The sequence below is a fragment of the Panthera onca genome, chromosome A1, assembly GCF_046562875.1.
Source record: "Panthera onca isolate mPanOnc1 chromosome A1, mPanOnc1 haplotype 2, whole genome shotgun sequence".
Classification (NCBI taxonomy): domain Eukaryota; kingdom Metazoa; phylum Chordata; class Mammalia; order Carnivora; family Felidae; genus Panthera; species Panthera onca.
Genome location: NC_138339.1, coordinates 159,165,997 through 159,184,006, shown reverse-complemented (window position 1 = coordinate 159,184,006; position 18,010 = coordinate 159,165,997). Strand labels below are relative to the sequence as shown.

The 18,010-nt window shown below is 56.3% G+C and overlaps 1 protein-coding gene across 5 annotated transcripts in view; it reads left to right on the top strand.

Annotated features, from left to right (window-relative positions):
- ATP11A (ATPase phospholipid transporting 11A) overlaps nt 1–18,010 on the top strand; it is a 125,312-nt gene that overhangs the window by 81,632 nt on the left and 25,670 nt on the right. For all 5 annotated transcript variants that reach the window (XM_078452879.2, XM_078452890.2, XM_078452888.2 and 2 more), the window contains exons 12-18: nt 266–463; nt 2,657–2,830; nt 4,121–4,284; nt 6,009–6,080; nt 7,506–7,579; nt 11,339–11,442; nt 16,156–16,337. In XM_078452879.2, coding sequence (XP_078309005.1) covers nt 266–463; nt 2,657–2,830; nt 4,121–4,284; nt 6,009–6,080; nt 7,506–7,579; nt 11,339–11,442; nt 16,156–16,337 — 968 coding nt within the window. The remainder of the gene's footprint in view (nt 1–265; nt 464–2,656; nt 2,831–4,120; nt 4,285–6,008; nt 6,081–7,505; nt 7,580–11,338; nt 11,443–16,155; nt 16,338–18,010) is intronic.

The following is an 18,010-nucleotide window of genomic DNA, read 5'->3' as shown; positions in this document are numbered from 1 at the left end:
TCTCCCCCAGTGTGACTGTCTCACAGGTGACCTGCCCCTTGCCCCTGCCACCAGTATGGGCCTTCTCCCTGTCTGTGGCCCTCATGGTGCTAAAATCAGGTGACTGGCCACTAAGCTGTGCCTGCCCCCAAATAATGTGTATCTTTGGATTTGAAACAAGCACCTGTATTTACAGATAACACTGGTGCGACCTGAAGGGAACGCTAAGTGTCAGATCTTCGTGGTGTTGGTGATGGGACGCGGGAATCACGCGGGGCTCTCTCAGTTCCTCAGGGCGTTCACGGACTTCCTGGCATTCATGGTTCTCTTCAACTACATCATCCCGGTGTCCATGTATGTCACGGTGGAAATGCAGAAGTTCCTGGGCTCGTACTTCATCACCTGGGATGAAGACATGTTTGATGAGGACACAGGCGAAGGGCCTCTGGTCAACACCTCAGACCTGAACGAAGAATTAGGACAGGTGAGTATGTGTGGCGGCCTCTTCCCCAACTTGTAGATGATCGTGCCCTCCGTGCTGTGTTCCCAGGCATCTGGGGCAGGCGTGTTATCAGGACGGTTCCGATGAAAACTTTTCCATTTTAGTTCATCCTCACAGATGCATCCTGTAACTCATGAAACACAACAGCAGAGTTGGTTTTTTAAACTTTATTTATATGACAATTGATAGTGCTTTTGTGTAGACACTTGATGGGAAATTAGCTGTATTAGCTGTTTGATAAAAGCTCACCGTGCGGCCCCAGTGCTGCTCGTTCTGGCTTTTCATGCCGTGAAGGCAGGGAGACCATGTTTCACAGGCAGCGCAGTCTGCTTTTCTGGGTGATTCCCTTTCCTCAGTCTGAAGATGAGCAAAGAGACACCTCCAAGTGTCCGTGGCTGGCTGGATTGCAGGGGTCAGACACCTCATTGCACACTGTTGGCCCGAGCTCTCCATATCTGAGCTGCTTCATCTGTGAAATGGGCCTGATACCTGCCCTGCCCAAGTGCAGGGCGGGCTGAATGGGGTGTCGGCCGGTGTGCATTGCAGCTCAGGGCCGCCCAGAAGAGGGGCAGAGCCCGTGCATGCCCATCCATCGGCCCCACGGCTCAGCTCCATCGCTATGCCCCAGCCTGACCCTCTCCTGGCTCTTACGTCTTGGGAAAGGGCATTTGGTAAATGGTGGTTCATTCATCTTTGAAAAGAAAAAGGAAAAAAACAGGAAGAAACTTGGCAGATTTTTGCAAAGAGGGCCGTTTTAGACTGGCAGCTGAAATCCACTCCCTACAGAACAGCAGTCTGTAGTAGATGCACAGACTCAGGTGGGGGTCTGCAGCGCTCCCCCCTTGGGTCAAGGGGGTCTGTTCCCGAGAGAGAACTTGCTTGTTGGTGAGCATGGCTCTCAGGGCATCGCTCCAGCGTGTGCCGCGGCCCCGGGCTGGACTCCGGTGTCACACAGCCACGCGGAGCCCCAGCCCGCTCACTCAGCGCCAGAACAGCTTTCCCTCTGCATGTTCACACCCTCGGTAACATTACCTGGTGTATTTTGTGTGTTGCTGAGAAATTCTCAGAGGAAAGCATTTCTCTGTAACAAGAAAAATGTCGAGTGTACTACGGAGAACGTATCTGGCTCCAGCTGTCGGACAGCACAGGGGACCCGGAGGTTTGTGGGAAAGCTTCAGGAGATGGGACCTCCTGAAATAGTCATTATCATCATTGGTCCTCACTCTGAAAAATGTCAGATGTCGCTCACTTCCAGTAACACAGCCACCCGTGCCCGTGAGCCCTCACAAGCGGGCGCCTTCCTGTCACTAGTTTTCCAGATTGTGGGGAGAGGCCTGGCAGAGTTTTGGGTGTTTGGATGGCAGGTGGTTTAAAAATAATTCAGGGGGGTACTGCTGTGTACTTACAGTTTACTTGAGTCAAGCACACAGGGGAAGGCATTTTCTGCGGTGGGATTAAGACACCAGAGAACATTTTGCTGAAAAAGGCACAGCATGAAACATGTAGCCAGTTCATTACCTGTCTCCTCTGCTTCCCGGGCTCCGGCACTTTACTGCCCTTAAACCTGCCTCCCTTGCGCGTCCCGGGCAGTGAGCGGGGACTTGCTCCTCCAGCCAGCGGGGCTCGGACGGCGGGGATCCCCACGCTGTTGCACTGTCCAGAATTCCACGTCATTCCTGATGAACATGTACCCGAAATTGATCCAAGTTTAGCGCTTAAAACTGGGTGTAGTTTTGTGTCTGAAATTTGCTCTGTGCTTTTGTTTGAGTTCTGACTGGTGAACTGTCAGTGGTGTGGTGAGTTTTGACCTCCCAGACCTCAGAGTGAGCTCAGGTTCATTCTCCCTGCATCCTTGATTTTCTCATACCCCCGCCCCACATCTGTGCGTCCAACAAACAACGGGAGCCGAGCTGCACCTAGAGCTTCCACCTCCAGACCCAGAGGAAGGTGCTCTCGCAGCTCCGACGGGACCGCTGGCCTCAGCGGGAGCTAGAGGAGGCTGGCTCGCCCGGCGTAGGGTCCAGCAGCTCCGGCAGGGTAGGGGGTGGAGCCCGGGAAGCCCCCTCCGGGTGGAAGTGGGGCTGCACCGGGGTCTGACCCGCGAGTGGCACCTTCTCTGTGCCCGAGGCCGCGGGCCCCTGGCCAGACCTGCCCAGCGCAGCCGTGTGTCCGCAGGTGGAGTACGTCTTCACGGACAAGACCGGCACGCTCACGGAGAACAACATGGAATTCAAGGAGTGCTGCATCGAGGGCCACGTGTACGTGCCGCACGCCGTCTGCAACGGGCAGGTGCTCCCCGACGCCTCCGGCATCGACATGATCGACTCCTCCCCAGGCGCCGGCGCCAGGGTAGGTGGGCACGCCCCGGCAGGTGCACTCCCTCGGGGCCGTCCCCTCTGTCCTGCACAGGGTCCCGATCACAGGGTGGGCTGTGTCACCTAGTGCTTGGGTCCCCTAGTGACCAGCGTGGAGCCTGTGGGGCGCCGCCACTTCCGCCAGCCAGTCCGGCAGGTCACGTCCGTGTGAGAAGCAGCTTTACACTGTGGACAGGCAGGCGAGTGGTGGGCTGAGGGCAGAGGGGCTCAGCGCACCAGGGGTGTGTGCTCACGCACGTGTGCATATTCACGCTTGAGCACACACGCACACGTGCATGCACAGAGATGCACACACACAGACACATGCCCCCCCACGCACACGTGCGTTGCACGTGCGTAGTACACACACCTTCATGTGTGCGCACGCACTACGCTGAAGTGCACATACGTGCCCTTCATCTCAGATGTGCAGGTGTGTACACACACATGCATGTGCACACACCAGCCTATGTCCCCCACGTGTGCTGCACGTACACACATGTGCACACACAGACACGTGGCCTTCCTGCTCACACGTGCATTATGTGTACATACACGCATGCACAGACATAACTTATGTGCACATACCCTCATACGTGTACACAAGCTACAGTCTACCACGTGCACGCACACACACACACACAATCTCACAGGCACACACGCACACATACCCATGTGCTGTGGCTCCAGATCTCAGCATCTCTGGGAGGTGTTGTGACCCTCACCGCGGTCACCGTGGTCAGTGAGGAGACCATTCCCGAAACCTTGGTGACTGCAGAGCTCTGTGCAGGGTCACACAGCTCACCTTAGCAGGCTGCACAGTGACGGCCTGTCGTGACCAAGTGCCCCCCCACCTCCTGCCACGTGTGCCTCTGACAGTTTCCACCTGGGGACTGCGGCTTCCCCGCAGAGTCTCAGAGGGAGGGCCCGGGGTCTGTGGTCATCGTGAGGTGTGCCACCGGCTCGGTGCCCTCTTGGCACCCTTCTGCCTCAGCCGCACCCCAGGGCCCCCAGGAAGTGGTCGGGAATCCCCAGGGCACACAGGCTCGCAGAGGTTTGGCCCGCCGAGTTCACTGCCTGCGACCTTGACCCTGTCTCCTCCCCTTCTTACTCAGAAGTGCTGGAGAATGAAGAGAAGCCACACACACCCCACCCTTAAGCACCAGAGGGGACACTAACCCCTCCGAACCCCTGAAGGGTGCCCACCCTGCTTCATTGTCGATTCGCCATGTGCTCTGAGCTGCGTCAGCATAGACGTGTGGGGTCTTGTGCTGCACTTTGACAGGAGCGAGAAGAGCTGTTTTTCCGGGCCCTGTGCCTGTGCCACACAATCCAGGTGAAGGATGACGATGACGTGGATGGACCCAGGAAGTCACCAGACTCAGGGAAGTCCTGTGTGTACATCTCGTCCTCTCCCGACGAGGTGGCCCTAGTTGAAGGTATCCAGAGGTACGTGTCCGGGCGCGGGCGGGTCTGGTGCCCGAGGTCCATGCTGTGCGATCCGCCCCGACCGCGGCTCGTACCGGCGTGTCCTGACGCAGTCCCGTGCTGTGGGGGAAGGGGGCTAGACAGGCAGTGCCCTCACGCCCCAGTGCCCCCCATCTCTGTTGGTGGAGGACGGTCCCTTCTGCACACAGCCTGCCGCCGGCAGCCCCCCTGCTGCTGGTCATTACCACTGTCTTAGATGCATGGTTCCCCTTCTAACTTCTGTCGAAGATACAGTCTTAGATGCATTTTATGGCCAGTCTTCTCTGTCCTAAAGAATTGGTGCCCAGGGATGTCAAGCAACTTGGGCAGTGTCACACAGCATAGGGTGCGGGGCTGTCTTCGTAGTTCACTTTGTCTGCTATTGTGTGAGGTCTGTGTGCCTTCCGCCACCCACACCCTCCTACTGGGAGTTCTAGCTGCCTCAGGACGTGGCCTTCCACAGATGGCATTCTGAGCAAACATGGGGAAGAATCCTTTATTCCAGAGCCATGTCAGGGAGATGTTTCCCCAGTTCCCGCAGCCTATGGCTACTGAGTTAATGCCGGGGGCCCATCGTCCCTCTTCGCTGCCAGTAACGAAAGGGCGTTGAACACTCTCATCTGCTTAGAACCTGTGCATTGTTGACTCATGCGTTTTTCTTTTTCTTTTTTAACTTTGCATCATTTATTTTGAGAGAGAGAGAGAGAGAGAGAGAGAGTGCAAGTGGGGGAGGGATACAGAGAGAGAGAGAATCCCAGGTTGACGCCACACTGTCAGTGCAGAGCCCGATGTGGGGCTTGGACTCAAAACTATGAGATCATGACCTGAGCAGAAACCAAGAGTCAGATGCTCAACCAACTGAACCACCCAGGCACCCCAACTCATGCATTTTCCCTGTGCAGTTTGAGTGGTGACTTCAGGCATGTAAGTTGTGTCAGCGGGACCCTGATCAAATGTGCAAATTCACACACGTGCAGAGGAGCTCTCTCCTTGGACACGAGGGCTCAGAAGGGAAAGCTTGTGCAGTCACATTAGAAGTCAGGACAGGCTTTCCTGCCGGTCACTGTAGACACGCTGCTGGGGCGAGTGGACACCCTGTTCCCATGGTCCTGTGGCGCCCTGGCATCGTCGTGGCCACCGGCTGTGTTCAGGTGGCGGTTTCACGTCCCCATCTCTCGGCTCCTGGTGCACAGAAGCCACGCCCCTCTCTCTGCACCATAGTACCTGGCGCACTGGTGGCTCTCAGGCTGGCAGAGGAGGGGTGTTACAGGTTACACGCTCTGCGGGCTTGTTGACTGACTGCTTGCTCTGGGCTGTAGTTTCCTCATCAGTAAACTGAGAGGGTCGTTCTGGAGACACCGTGTCCCGGGATCCTTGTGATTGTGACATGGCTGCCGTGGCTAAACAGCCCACTGATCAGTGGGCAGAAAGGGGTCGCCACCCACGGGCCGGTCCACACACCTGCTCCTGTCCTCCTGACACCCATTAACACCAGTACGAGGGCACGATAAGTCACAAGGCTGTTGGCTCTTGGAGAATTTCTTGAGATGGTGAATACGTGACTGTGATAACTTCCTAACTCTGCAATGCAGTTTTGCCAGAAGTATTTCTTTCTTGAAAAGAACGCTTTCCCCAAACTTAAGTAACGTGTAGAGGAGGAACCTGGGGACTCTGGCTAAGCTCCGCACTTGTGCGCTTCTTTGCAGACTCGGCTTCACGTACCTGCGGCTGAAGGAGAACTACATGGAGATACTGAACAGGGAGAACGGCGTGGAGAGGTGAGGGCCGCACGCTGGGGGAAAGGACTCCTCCACACGACGGCTTTCCCGGGGAAAACCCAGACCCTCTGTCCTGCTCCCACGCCTGCCTCCCCTTCTTCTCCGGAGAACCCAGGACCGTCGCCCACTGGCGGGGAGGTTAGGAGTGGACGGCCAGAGTGGAGGCCGGCCAGTGCTGCGGCGTCCGGAGGGTCTGCCACGAGCCGCCTGACATCAGGCTTTAGCACGAGAGTGCCCTCAGCTTCTAACACATTCTGACACTCTCCCAGCCACTGTCTGCCTGCCTGCCTGCCTGTCTGCCACAGGGAGTGGCCACAGTGGTCCCGTGTTCACACAGCACCAGCCCCCGGGCTGTGGGACCCCGTGGCCTGCCGAAGACAGTCTGAGCAAGGACGCGGTGGGTGCTGGTGCTTCCCGTTCTGTCTTCAGTGACCACATGTGCTCAGGGTTGGTGGCCGTGTTGTTCTGAGATGCCTTGTCCCAGAGACAGAGGGCGTGTCTTGAGTCTTGACTCGGGGCTGCTGGTCTCCTTTATAAACACGAACATGCGGTGATGGGCACGGGGAAGGACAGGTGGCAAAGAATGTGACACTGGGTGGTGACGGCCTCAGAATCCCCCGAATTTTAACGTTCCCTTGAGCAAAATAAACCCTCGGGTCAGCATAAGCAGTGTACCCCTGACCGCTCTGGGCTGGCCGCGGGTCCTGTGTTGGCACAGGGGGCTTGTGCCCGCAGCACTGGGGGCTCCCGGGGCCCTGCCTGCCATCCTGGCTCCCTCCGAGGTGGCAGGTGGGCTTCCGCAGAGGGGTTCTCCTACAGCTTGCCCTCCCCACCCCCACAAGCTGCAGCTGGGGTCTCTGGACCCTGAGGAGTCTCCAGAGACGGTGTCTGGGGTTGCTGAATTACCTTTGGTATTTCAAATGCCAGCAGAGATCGTGGTCTTCTGATGATAAGACTACAAGCCAATTAAATATTGGTTTTCTTTGTTTTTTAAATGATTCTTATTAACTGAAAGGACCCTGGTTTATTGTCCTGGGTTGGAAGCTCTGATAGTGTCTGCGTGTCTGTGTTCAGAATCCAGAAAAGTGAATGTGCCTTTTGTTTGGGGAACGGACTCCCTGGGCACCTACAACTTGGGCTCGGGTTGGGAGGGTCCCGTGCGTATGTCCTGGTGGTGAGCACACGGGAGCCTGGCCTTGGCGGTGTTGTGCCAGCTGTGAGGAGCAGAGTCCCCCACTCGTGGGTCCCGACTCCATGAAGGAGCAGCCTGGCCGGGAGGGACAGGGCAGGCATGCAGGGAGGGCTCTCTGGACGCGGCAGAGGACACCCTGGATGTCCTGCTGAGCAGAGGCCTGTGATTACTTAGGCTCACAGGACTCATGGGGCAAGGTGCATGTCAAAACCAACTTTTAATCTCTTTTTCAGGTTTGAATTGCTGGAAATCTTGAGTTTTGACTCCGTAAGAAGGAGAATGAGTGTGATTGTCAGATCTGCTACAGGTAGAAATGTTTTTTTCTTTCATTTCCTCAACTGCACATCGTAGCGGGTTTATTCTGATGCTCACATCCTGTAGGAGCGCGAGGACTTAAGCGTTCGTTCTCTTTAAAACAAAAAGTTGCCGAACCCACTGTAGGTCCCGTATCTCCTCGCCCCAGGTGCCCGGCCCTCCTCCTGGCACCTCTGCTGGCACAGGAAAGCCTGATGTTTCCCCTTGACCAGCAAGTCCTATGAGGTCTCCTCTCCTTCCTGGCAGCCCCCTCACCGGCAGCCTGGGGTCTCCCACCTGCAGCCCCCGCCTCCTAATCTGCAGCACATCAGTCCTAAAGGGCCCCGAGGGTACCTTGCTGGTGGCGCAGCCCCTCCTCCGGTGGCCAAGCCCTGGCTCCCGAGCTGCCTTCCCAGTTGTCAGCCCACAGCCAACCCTGGACGTGCACATTTTCCACCTGGGGGCCCCTCCCCAGAGGCACCTTTCCCCCTGGGGGCCCCCTTGTTCACTTGCGCTTCTCTGAGGGCAGCCCCACGGCTGCCTTGCAGGAAGCCTTCCCTGGTTGCCTCTGTCGGGGGAGTTGTTGTCTTCTCACCAGCCAACTGTGAACATCCTGAAGACCGAACCCCTGCTCGCCTCAGCAGGGTACGCACCACTGCCCTGCTCTGGACCACTCGGTAGACGCTGCTTAATTCAGTGCGCTCAACGCAATCGCAGTTTCAGAATGGCCTCTTGTCAAAAGATGTGGGATCTTACTCCTTTTTGTAAAGGGTAAAACTAGGTGGTGCCAGGCTGCGTATCTCTTTGGAAAGTTGCCTGGTTGGCAGCGAAACACAGCCATGACCCTGGAACCAGACTCTGAGCCTGACACACTGATCTGAAGGCACATTGGGGAATTTTGTGTCAGCCAGTGTCCTGACGCTCACGGGAGGACCTCGTGTGGGGAGTACCTCAACAGGACTGTTGTGACCATCTTCTGATGGGACTGGCAATGACTAGTTTTCCTCCTTAGGCCACAAAGGACGGTGAGGTTGCCGGGACGCATCTTTTGGCAGGACCCCACGAGTCGCTTCCCGGGGTGCTGGATGATGAGCCTGGGGAAGGCACTTGGCAGCTCTGGGCACTGTCCCTGCATGGTCCCCGTGCCCCTGAGCCAGTTGTCAACAAGGAGGACTGGCAGGGCTCCGCCAGTGAGTCTTGGCACCAGGTGTCAAGGGGCATGAATAACATGAGCACTATTCATAATGTGTCAAAATGGATTTTGGCACTGGGGTCAGCAGGGTGTGGGAAGCACTTGCCCACAGTGTCGACAGACACGCTCAGGTGTGTGGGGCATGCGGGGTGGGCGGCTCCCCCCAGCGGTTGGAGCACCTTCTCCAGGGCTGGAGCCTGTCAGAACACCCCAGAACAATGGCGTGGGACTCTGGGACATGACATCCTCAGTCCTTCACCATGTGGTGTCCCCACGGGAATGTGAAGTGTCGTGGCTGCATCCCACCTGGAAGGCAATTCGGGAGCCGGCAGGCATGACCTCACCGCAGGAAGAGAAGTGTGACTTCTCACAGCTCCTGCCCCGTCTGCGCTTCTTCCTGAGCCACGTGCCTGTACGTGCTCCTGGCAGGTGCACTGTGGAGTCCTCGACAGCTGCCACCTCCCTTCAAAGGCCCATCCCCAAAGCTCGGGAAGGAGCTGAGTCACATGAACAATTTTCGTCCGGGGCGTTCACTCCCCGACAACAGCCGCTTCCCTGGGACGACATCTGCCTGTCCTCCAGGGTCCCCTGCGGGACTGCAGGCTCACGAGGACAGGCCACGTGCCATGTGCACCAGCCTCTGTGCCAACTTGTTTCAAGAGAAGTTTGAATAATTAATTAAATGAACTGTTCTTTGGGTAGTAACGCATCCCTGAAGAGAACGCTAATTGCACTGGTTTTACACCTAACGGGTTTGGGGGACCGTAGCCCCCTGGCCAGTTAACGGCATGGGCTTCCTCCCAGGGCCATGGACATGCTCACTGTGCTGCGGGTGCCTCACTGTACGTTCACTCCGCTGGGTTCTTCCTGCTCGTGGACAAACTTGCAAGAGCAGGATCCAGGGGTGGTTCCACGTGCTGCCTGCTCCTGCTTTTTTGCAGGTTAAAGTTTGATTCACACTCCGGTCATTTTCATGTCGGGGGCTGTCGGTAACCAAGCCCCAAGGCCAAACACATCCCTGGTGGAATGTGTCAAGCGATTGACAAGTTAAGACAGTGGGAAATTTAAGCCACTCCCGAGCCAGTGCCTTGAGTCATCCTGATTTTTCTGGAAAAAAGCGGGAACACATCATTATGTCGTTTCGACTAGCATTATTGCCGTGAACCATGTCTGACAACTTGCACGATTGGCTGGAAGTCATGTCTGGAGTCAGGAATGGGTTCTGCCCCCGGGCTGGTTGTGGGGCCAGCCCAGGCCCCACTCTTCCCGGCTCGTGATAAGAACCCACACAGTTGGTGGGCATGTCCTGGGGATCTGGCTCCCAGCCCCGTGTGGCCCTGCCCAGCTCCATGTGTCACCAGACACCATCTTTTCTGGCTGTAGGCTGACTTTAGCTTTAGTTTCAGGGCTTTGGTGAGCATAAATTGTGCTGTGTTTTAGGGGGGGTTTTAATGTCTATTTTTGAGAGAGAGAGAGAGAGAAAGCATGGGTGGGGGAGGGACAGAGAGAGAGGGAGACACAGAACCCAAAGCAGGCTGCAGGCAACGTGGGGCTTGAACCCACGAACCGTGAGATCGTGACCTGAGCTGAAGTCAGACACTCAACTGAGTGAGCCACCCAGACGCCCCTGAATTGTGCTATTTTACATGTTTTCGCTCTGTGTGCAGGAGGGAGTCCTCTCTGGCATCAAGGGGATGAACCTAGCTGGGCTCCGAATGCCACAGCTGAGCTCAGGTGCCCTCATCCAGGTTCCCGTGCTGTCCAGCCAAGCGGTCTCACTAGCCGTCGCCCCAGGGGTATGCCCTCCCCACGGCCCTTTCTCAGCTGCCCCCCCCAGGAGCAGTGGCCACCCCTCCTGGTACCTCTGGACTTGGTTTCCCCTGAGGGCCGCCAGTGTCTAGGAATTCCGAGACCAGCCCCAGGCCAGGATGTCTGCGCTTCCTGTCTAAAGGCGGGTGACGGAGACAATACCAGTCATGGCCGCCGCCGCTGTCATGGACTGACCTCACGGTGTTTCAGGAGCCGCATGCAGACAAAGCTGGCCTAGCTGTGTGCTGCGTGGTTTTTCGGGCCAGGAGATTCGTGGCTGGAAAAGAAAGAGCCCCTGGGTGCCAGGGGCCTGTTGATCAGAGCGGCACTTCTGTGTCGTTGATCTCTTCATCTTGGCTGGAGAGCTTCTCTGCTTCCCTGGAAGAGGAAATCAGTTTATCTCAAGGGCAGGGAAGCATGTGTCTCAGCACCAGGGTGTGCACGGTGGGGACATTGATGTGTGGGGGGCATTTCACAACAGATGTCCCTGTGGTCTTGGTGACGTGAAGGACAGCAGGATGCCCACCTGGCCAGGCCGAACCAGACAGAGGGCAGTGACAGTGGTGGCCCATCCTGCCAGGAGGCACAGAGGCTGCGTTGTAGCGCGTGGCTTCAGCTTCTCCGACGGCGCGTGTTCACGGGTCTTGGGAAATCCCTACGATGTCTCAGCACTTGCGTCCCTATTTTTGTTTCTTAACAAAAGCAAATGTGAAAAAGAGTCTAGTCTTCTCTGCGTTGTGATTAAGTGTCTTTTTTTTTCTCATTTTGTAGGAGAAATCTATCTGTTTTGCAAAGGAGCAGACTCTTCAATATTTCCCCGCGTGATAGAAGGCAAAGTTGACCAGATCCGTTCCAGAGTGGAGCGCAACGCGGTGGTGAGCTGGGTGGAGGGCTGCACGGTTGTCCCACGCTGGGGGGGGGGGGGGGGGGGGGGGAGCTGGCTGCCAGCATCCTGTTCTGTCCCGCATGTGCCTTCGACGGAGTAGAAACCTGGCGGTGCTGCTGACCTGGGTGCCCGCCACCACTGCCCACCCCCCCCCAGCACCTGACTGGGCAGGCTGCGGCTTGTTTTTGTTGTGAGGTGGGGCTAGCGGTGTCGGGGGGCGGTCAGAATTTAAGCACATCTGTGGTGACTATGTTGGCATCCTGAGGATTTCTGGTGATTCGCTTTAAAACTCGTGCTGATACTTTCCTTTGTGGTTCTCCTGCGTGGTTCCCCCCGTGTCTCGTTCTGAAGGGGGTTGCTCTGCCTGCTCCCACCGCGCACGGCCCGCCCCACGAAGGACAGCAGTCCAAGCAGGAGCGTGTGTGTCCTTGAGACCACCTGCAAACCCTCAGCCAGGGCTTTGTCCCCACTGCTGCAATCCACAGAACATGACATGTAAGAATCGCTAAACCACGGAGTTTGAGCCCCGGTAACCTTGGAGAACGGGTCCTGAGTCTTCAACGCCACCTCTGCTTCACAAGTAACGTCATAAACGTTCCACGGTGCTCACGCAAGTGTCCACGTTTATCAAACTGAATGTCATAGCATCGGACGTGTCCGTGACCGGGAGGTGCCTCTGTGCCCTGGGCATGCCCGCCTGGCTGAGCACTGCCGTCCGAGTGCGCGACTCCACCTTCAGGTTCCTGTGCAGGTGCCTCCTAATGCCTGCCGGCCGAACAAGGCAACTATGCCACCCAGCAGGAATCTGGCGGTAAGCTGCAGGTTTGAGAAGGCTGAGCCATGTCGCTGCCCAGAGGCGAGGATCCTGTTTGTGCTTCTGTCCAGCTCCCGAGGGTGCATGTACACCTGACTCTGGGGCGACGTGTGTTGGTACAGGTGTGCCGGTCACCCCAAGGGGCAGCGGGTCACTTTGGCACCAAGTCTGAAGTGGCGGGAGGCCTTGTTCCCACGACAGATGGCCAGGACGCTGGCTGCGCTCCTGGGCACAGCCATCAAACAGGACTGGCTCTGCGCACACAGTTTTCTCTGCACCCAGGATGCTGATTTGGTGGTACTCCCGCCCTTCTGGGGTCTGCCGTCCAAGCCCCACTTCTTTCAGGGGGAGGGGGCCCACGGGCCAGAATCCCGTGCGCTCCACCGAAACAGCGGCTCAGTGCGCCTCGGAAACCCCCGACCTCAAGACAGCGGTTCCTTGTGGGAATCATCGTGGCCCTGGCTCCTCCCCTGAAGCGGTGCCCACAGCGTGGATGTCACGGTCCTTCCCTCGTAGCCTCGCCTCTGGCGTTAAGGTTGCGCCAGGCCACCTGCATCTCACGACCGCCTTCAGATGGTGCTGGACTCTCCCCCTGGGCGCGTCAGGACCGTGCTGTCTGCGCCCACAGCCACCGTCCCTGGCAGCGTGGCGGGCATGGCTTCCCAACTTCCCTCTCCACACACGGGCAGCTTCTCCCCATTTGGGGCCATTGTGGAAACAGCCGTGTTGTGTCTGGGGACGGATGCGTGTTCCCTGTCGCTCCGGGAGGCCGCTGTCCCCGTTTCTGTTCTCTGTATCTATCTCCTCTTCTGATGGCGTGGTCAGTCAGGCGGTCCCAACCTGCTCTGACGCAGTGACCCTGTTTTGTGCTCAGGCTGCTCCAGGCACTGGGTCTGTGGGTTCACGGGTTTCTTAATCAGGTTGGGGAATTTCCTAGCCAGTGTGTCTTCGGGTGTTTCTTCTGCCACTGCCTTCCCAGGACTCCAGCTGGGACTCCCTGGCTGCTCCAGGGCTCCCCAGCTCTCTTGTTTTTAAACCGTCTTCTCCCTCGTCGTGGGTAGTTTCTGTCATCCCGTCTTCGCGCCCACTCACATCTCAAGCAGGGTTTCATCAGCCGCCATTCCTGCCCGGAGATTTCTCAGATGTCAGGCCTTTGTTCCATGGGTGTCTGTGTGTAACTTGCTGCCGTCCGTTACACGGTCATAGTGGCTGTCTGACGGGCTTCTCCTAGTTTTGACCTTGCTGCCGGCTTTGCTTCACCTCAGTTGAGTGCTTAATGTCCTCGTTGTGGGTAGTGCTCTCTGCCCCTTTGCGTGTGCTGATGGCCTTTGATAGGGCCCGGCCTGAGGACGCTGCTTTGTTAGGTGCGGGGTCACCCTGTGTTCCCACCGGGCACGAATTTGTTCTGGAAGAGGCTCACCCTGTTCAGATGACGGCTTTAGCACGCATCAGGTGGGTCCAGGGCACCACTGTCCTGTCCAGTGGTGCCCTGTGGACTGGGGTCTCCAGCCTGGCTTCTAGGACTGTTCTGCCCCTTGACCTGACCGTTTGTTCCTGGCACTAGGGGTCCCCTCACATGCTCACAGGTCCTCTGCAGACTCGAGGGGCTGCCATGGTCACTGTCCCAGGAACCCCCCTACTGTCCAGGCCTGAGTGGAGGCACCTATAGGGCCACTGCATTTGTGACTCTATGCACAGAAAGGCATTTGTGTGCCTTTCTGGTGTGTCGTTGAAATAATGTGGAGTCCCAGGGGGCTGTGGAGACAGTGTGGAGGGTGCCCTGTGCCCTCCCCAGCGCCCCATTTCTTCACATCTTCCCAAACTGGAGTGTGGTATTGGAGCCCGGGGACAGGCGTTGGTCCAAACCGTTGGTCATTATGTCACTTGAGCAGCTTTCTGGCCCACTGCGCAGGGGTGCAGAGCCACACTGCCCCTTGCCCAGGCCAGCTGCCCCTACCAGGCCCAGATGCCCCTTCGCGGCCCCTTCCAGGCCCAGTCGCCCCTTCCCAGCCCCTTCCCGGCCCCTTCCAGGCCCATCACTCCTTCCAGGCCCAGCTGCCCTTTCGATACCCCTTCCAGGCCCAGCCGCCCCTTCCCAGCTCCTTCCCAGTCCCTTCCTAGCCCCTTTCAGGCCCAGTGCCCCTTCCAGGCCCCGCTGCCCCTTCCCGGCCCCTTCCTGGCCCAGCCACCCCTTCCCGGCCCCTTCCTGGCCCCTTCCAGGCCCAATCGCCCATTCCTGGCCTCCTTCCAGGCCCAGTCGCCCCTCCCCAGCCCCTTCCAGGCCCAGCTGCCCCTTCCCGGCCCCTTCCAGGCCCAGTCTCCCCTTCCCGGCCCCTTCCAGGCCCAGTCGCCCCTTCCCAGCCCCTTCCAGGGCCAGCCGCCCCTTCCCGGGCTAGCCGCCCCTTCCCGGGCTAGCCGCCCCTTCCCGGCCCCTTCCAGGCCCAGCTACCCTTCCGAGGCCCCTTCCAGGCCCTGCCAACCTCAGTCTGTCTGCCATCTGCGGCTTTCATCATTAGGAGTGTGATGTAAATAGAACGGTACTGAGTGTGCCTTTCTGGTGTGTCGGCACCTGGTCCCTGTGCGAGCCGAGCAGCGTCCACGGCACACAGGCACCACCTTCTAGTTCTAAAGTTGGAGGCCGTGAGGGTGGTTGCTTCCATTCTGCTGAAATATGTGAATATGTGTCACCGGATGGACACTCCTGTGCTGAATCCTTGCCTCCGGGGGTAAATCCCACTTGGTCCTGAGGCATAGGCCTCTGGGTGTGCTCTTGGATTCATCTTGCTGATACTTTGTGGAGGGTTTTTGCATCTGTGTTTGTAAGACGTGGTTCTTTAATTTTCTCGTAGTGCATCTGTCTGGCTTTGCTCGTATATCTGTGTTGTTTTGTAGTGTCTGGGGTGTCAGCAGTACTTAGCTGGAGGCCTCCGGAGAGGTATTCTACTCTGTCTCTACGACACCAGCACCGTATACTTTTACAAACGAACGTTTTATTCCTGGAATCTTCGGCCTACAGTTCACACTCACTGAAGAATTCTGGGGATGATAGAGGCTGACCACTCCGTGGGTGTGTCCTTCAGCCACGTTTGAAGGTCTTAGAGACTTGAGGCATTTCCTGGTGGTGACGGACAACTTGAGCTCATATTCTGGAAACTCTTTTAAAAAATCTTACACACCAGGATTCTGCCAGAATTTGGGCCAATTATAGAAGGACTCTGGCTCTTTTCCTGGGATTAGGCAAGTCGGGGCTGAAAGAACAAGGAGGCAGACAGACCAACCAGAAGTCGTCCTCAGAGCATCAGGCAGACCTTCGTGAAGGTTCACTTCCTCTGGACGAGAAGGAAACAATGCTTGATGGGATCGGTGTGGCCCTTCAGGCACCGACTGAGCCTCGCTGGCTGCTGGCATGTGTTCTGTGTGGTGACACCCAGACTTACCATCACAGTAAACCCACTGTCTCAGATTCTGTTTCTCTGTCCTGTGGACCCATGAGGTTCGATAAATAACTGAGCATTTTTTCCTTCAGTGGGTGCTAAGTCTGTGTCACAAACTCCCCTGTGTAAAAACTGTTGCTTTAGAAAAATCACTTGATATTTACAATAAAATAAAATTGCAAATCACGTTCTGAAAAAAGTTCAACTCTTCATTTGTCGAAATAAAAGAAGAAAGGCTTCTCTTCCCAGGGTGTGGGTGTGCCTCCTTCCCCTGCGTACATTGAAGTTTTGTAACCTGTGATGATTGTCTGTGTTTAACGGGGATGCAATTCAGCTGTAAGTGACTGATCCCTTTGAGGGCTGGCTGATAGTTCTTCTAATTAGAGGGAGGGGGTACTGGGAGAGCTACTAGAAGACAGCGTTTCAGCAATAAAGGCTGCGTTGTATCCCACAGGAGGGACTTCGAACTCTGTGCGTTGCCTACAAAAGGCTGATCCCCGAAGAATATGAAGGTGTTTGCACACTGCTGCAGGCCGCGAAGGTGGCCCTTCAGGATCGTGAAAAGAAGTTGGCGGAGGCCTACGAGCAAATAGAGAAAGACCTTATTCTGCTTGGTGCCACGGCTGTTGAGGACAGGTAGTGGACACGCTGTGTCTTCAGGAGAAGGTGGCTGTGTGTGCTGTGGCATCAGGGCCCATGGACGCTCAGGGGACGGGCCACTGCACCTGATATCCTCATGGGGACATGTGTCCACATTGGGACAGGCAGGCCTTGGGGTGGTGTCACTGGGAGGTCGTGACTGGACCACGTTGTAATTACATGAATAAGGACCCTGAAAGTCACACTTGGCCTGAGGGACGAGTTGGCATTTCACATGATGTCAGGGATAGTCAAGAGAGGGGGTCATTTTTAAATTATTCTGTAGAGTCCATCAGTAACTAATTCTTTTCCTAATTTGTCACTAGTCCTTTCCAAGTTCAAGTGACACATTTTAGATCTTAACGAACACAGTGTATTTGTCATTTCTGATTGAAGAAATTTAAAACAATGGAGTAGAATATTGCAGAAACCACTACCAATAACTGGTGAGATTGCCAACCACATACTTTCCCGTACTCGGAAGGAAGGGCTTCTCAGCCGCCACTGCTCTGTGATGAGGCTGAGGTAAGCTCAGACCTCGCGCACGGACACGTGGGCATCTCTTGCTGTTGTGACTTGAGAGACTGGCAGGAGAGGAAAAGAAAAAATACCTCATTTACAGGATGAAGCAGAAACTTTGCGGGCATTTCTTGGAAGTTTACGTCCCATAAAGTTTCAAAGTCTTTAAGGTATAAATGGACCCAAATTTAAGTCCTCACTGGAAACCTACAATTCCCAGTGTCTTTAACGAGCACTCAGTGACTTCCCAATCTTGACAGAGTGTTGGGGGATGTGTTTGGCTTTGATTTTGTGTCTGTAACTCCTTCCCTGACTCCGGCCAGACCAGGGCCTCAGGCACCAACACAGGAAACGTAGCTTGTGCTCAGGACCGGAGGTACAGGGAGAGGAGGGTCTGGATGGGGGAGCCGCGTCTGCAGACCCTCATGAGGGTCCAGGGAGCAGAGTAACTCTGGGGAGTCGGGACCTTGAAAACAGAGTAGATGCCCAGGGGCCGGTGGGCGCCAGTGGCTTTGAAGTGATGATATTCAGTTGCAAATCATTTCCCTAGAAACCCTGACCAACTATTTTGAAAACCAAAGAAATTAGAGATGTTTTCTCTTGTTTCTGGGCTGCTGAGGTTGGATAGGCTAGAGGCCTTAGCAGGGAAGCTTACCCCCGGTGTAATCGGGTCACTCCAGTTAGAATCCTGTCTGCCCTTTTCATCCAGTCCTGGACAGGGTCACGGCACACTACTTCATATGCCCGTCGAAAGCCCAGACTCTAAAATCTGGGAAGAATGGCGGGGCCCAGATATGGCAGATGTGGCTTTGAAACCAGGCCTCCAGGCCCAGCAAGATCCTGACCGATGTGGTCAGAGCCGTGCAACCTTGTGCACAGCGTGTAAACCCTGTGTGCTCTGGGTTTTCGCTTAGAAGGGGGATAATCATGGAGGATCCCCTGCTGGCATTGTCGGTATCACACGTCGCTTAGAGGCTCCAGCATGACCAGTGGCAGAATTCCAAGTTCACCCCAAAGGAAAAGACCGTGACACTTACTGACCACCTCTTTTCCTGACCCCGTTTTTCCTGGTCAAGACTTTGTTGGTGGTTATGGTCCTTCTTGTAATTGATTAAGCCCTCTGTAAGCGGGAAGTCCCAGCTAGACAGTGC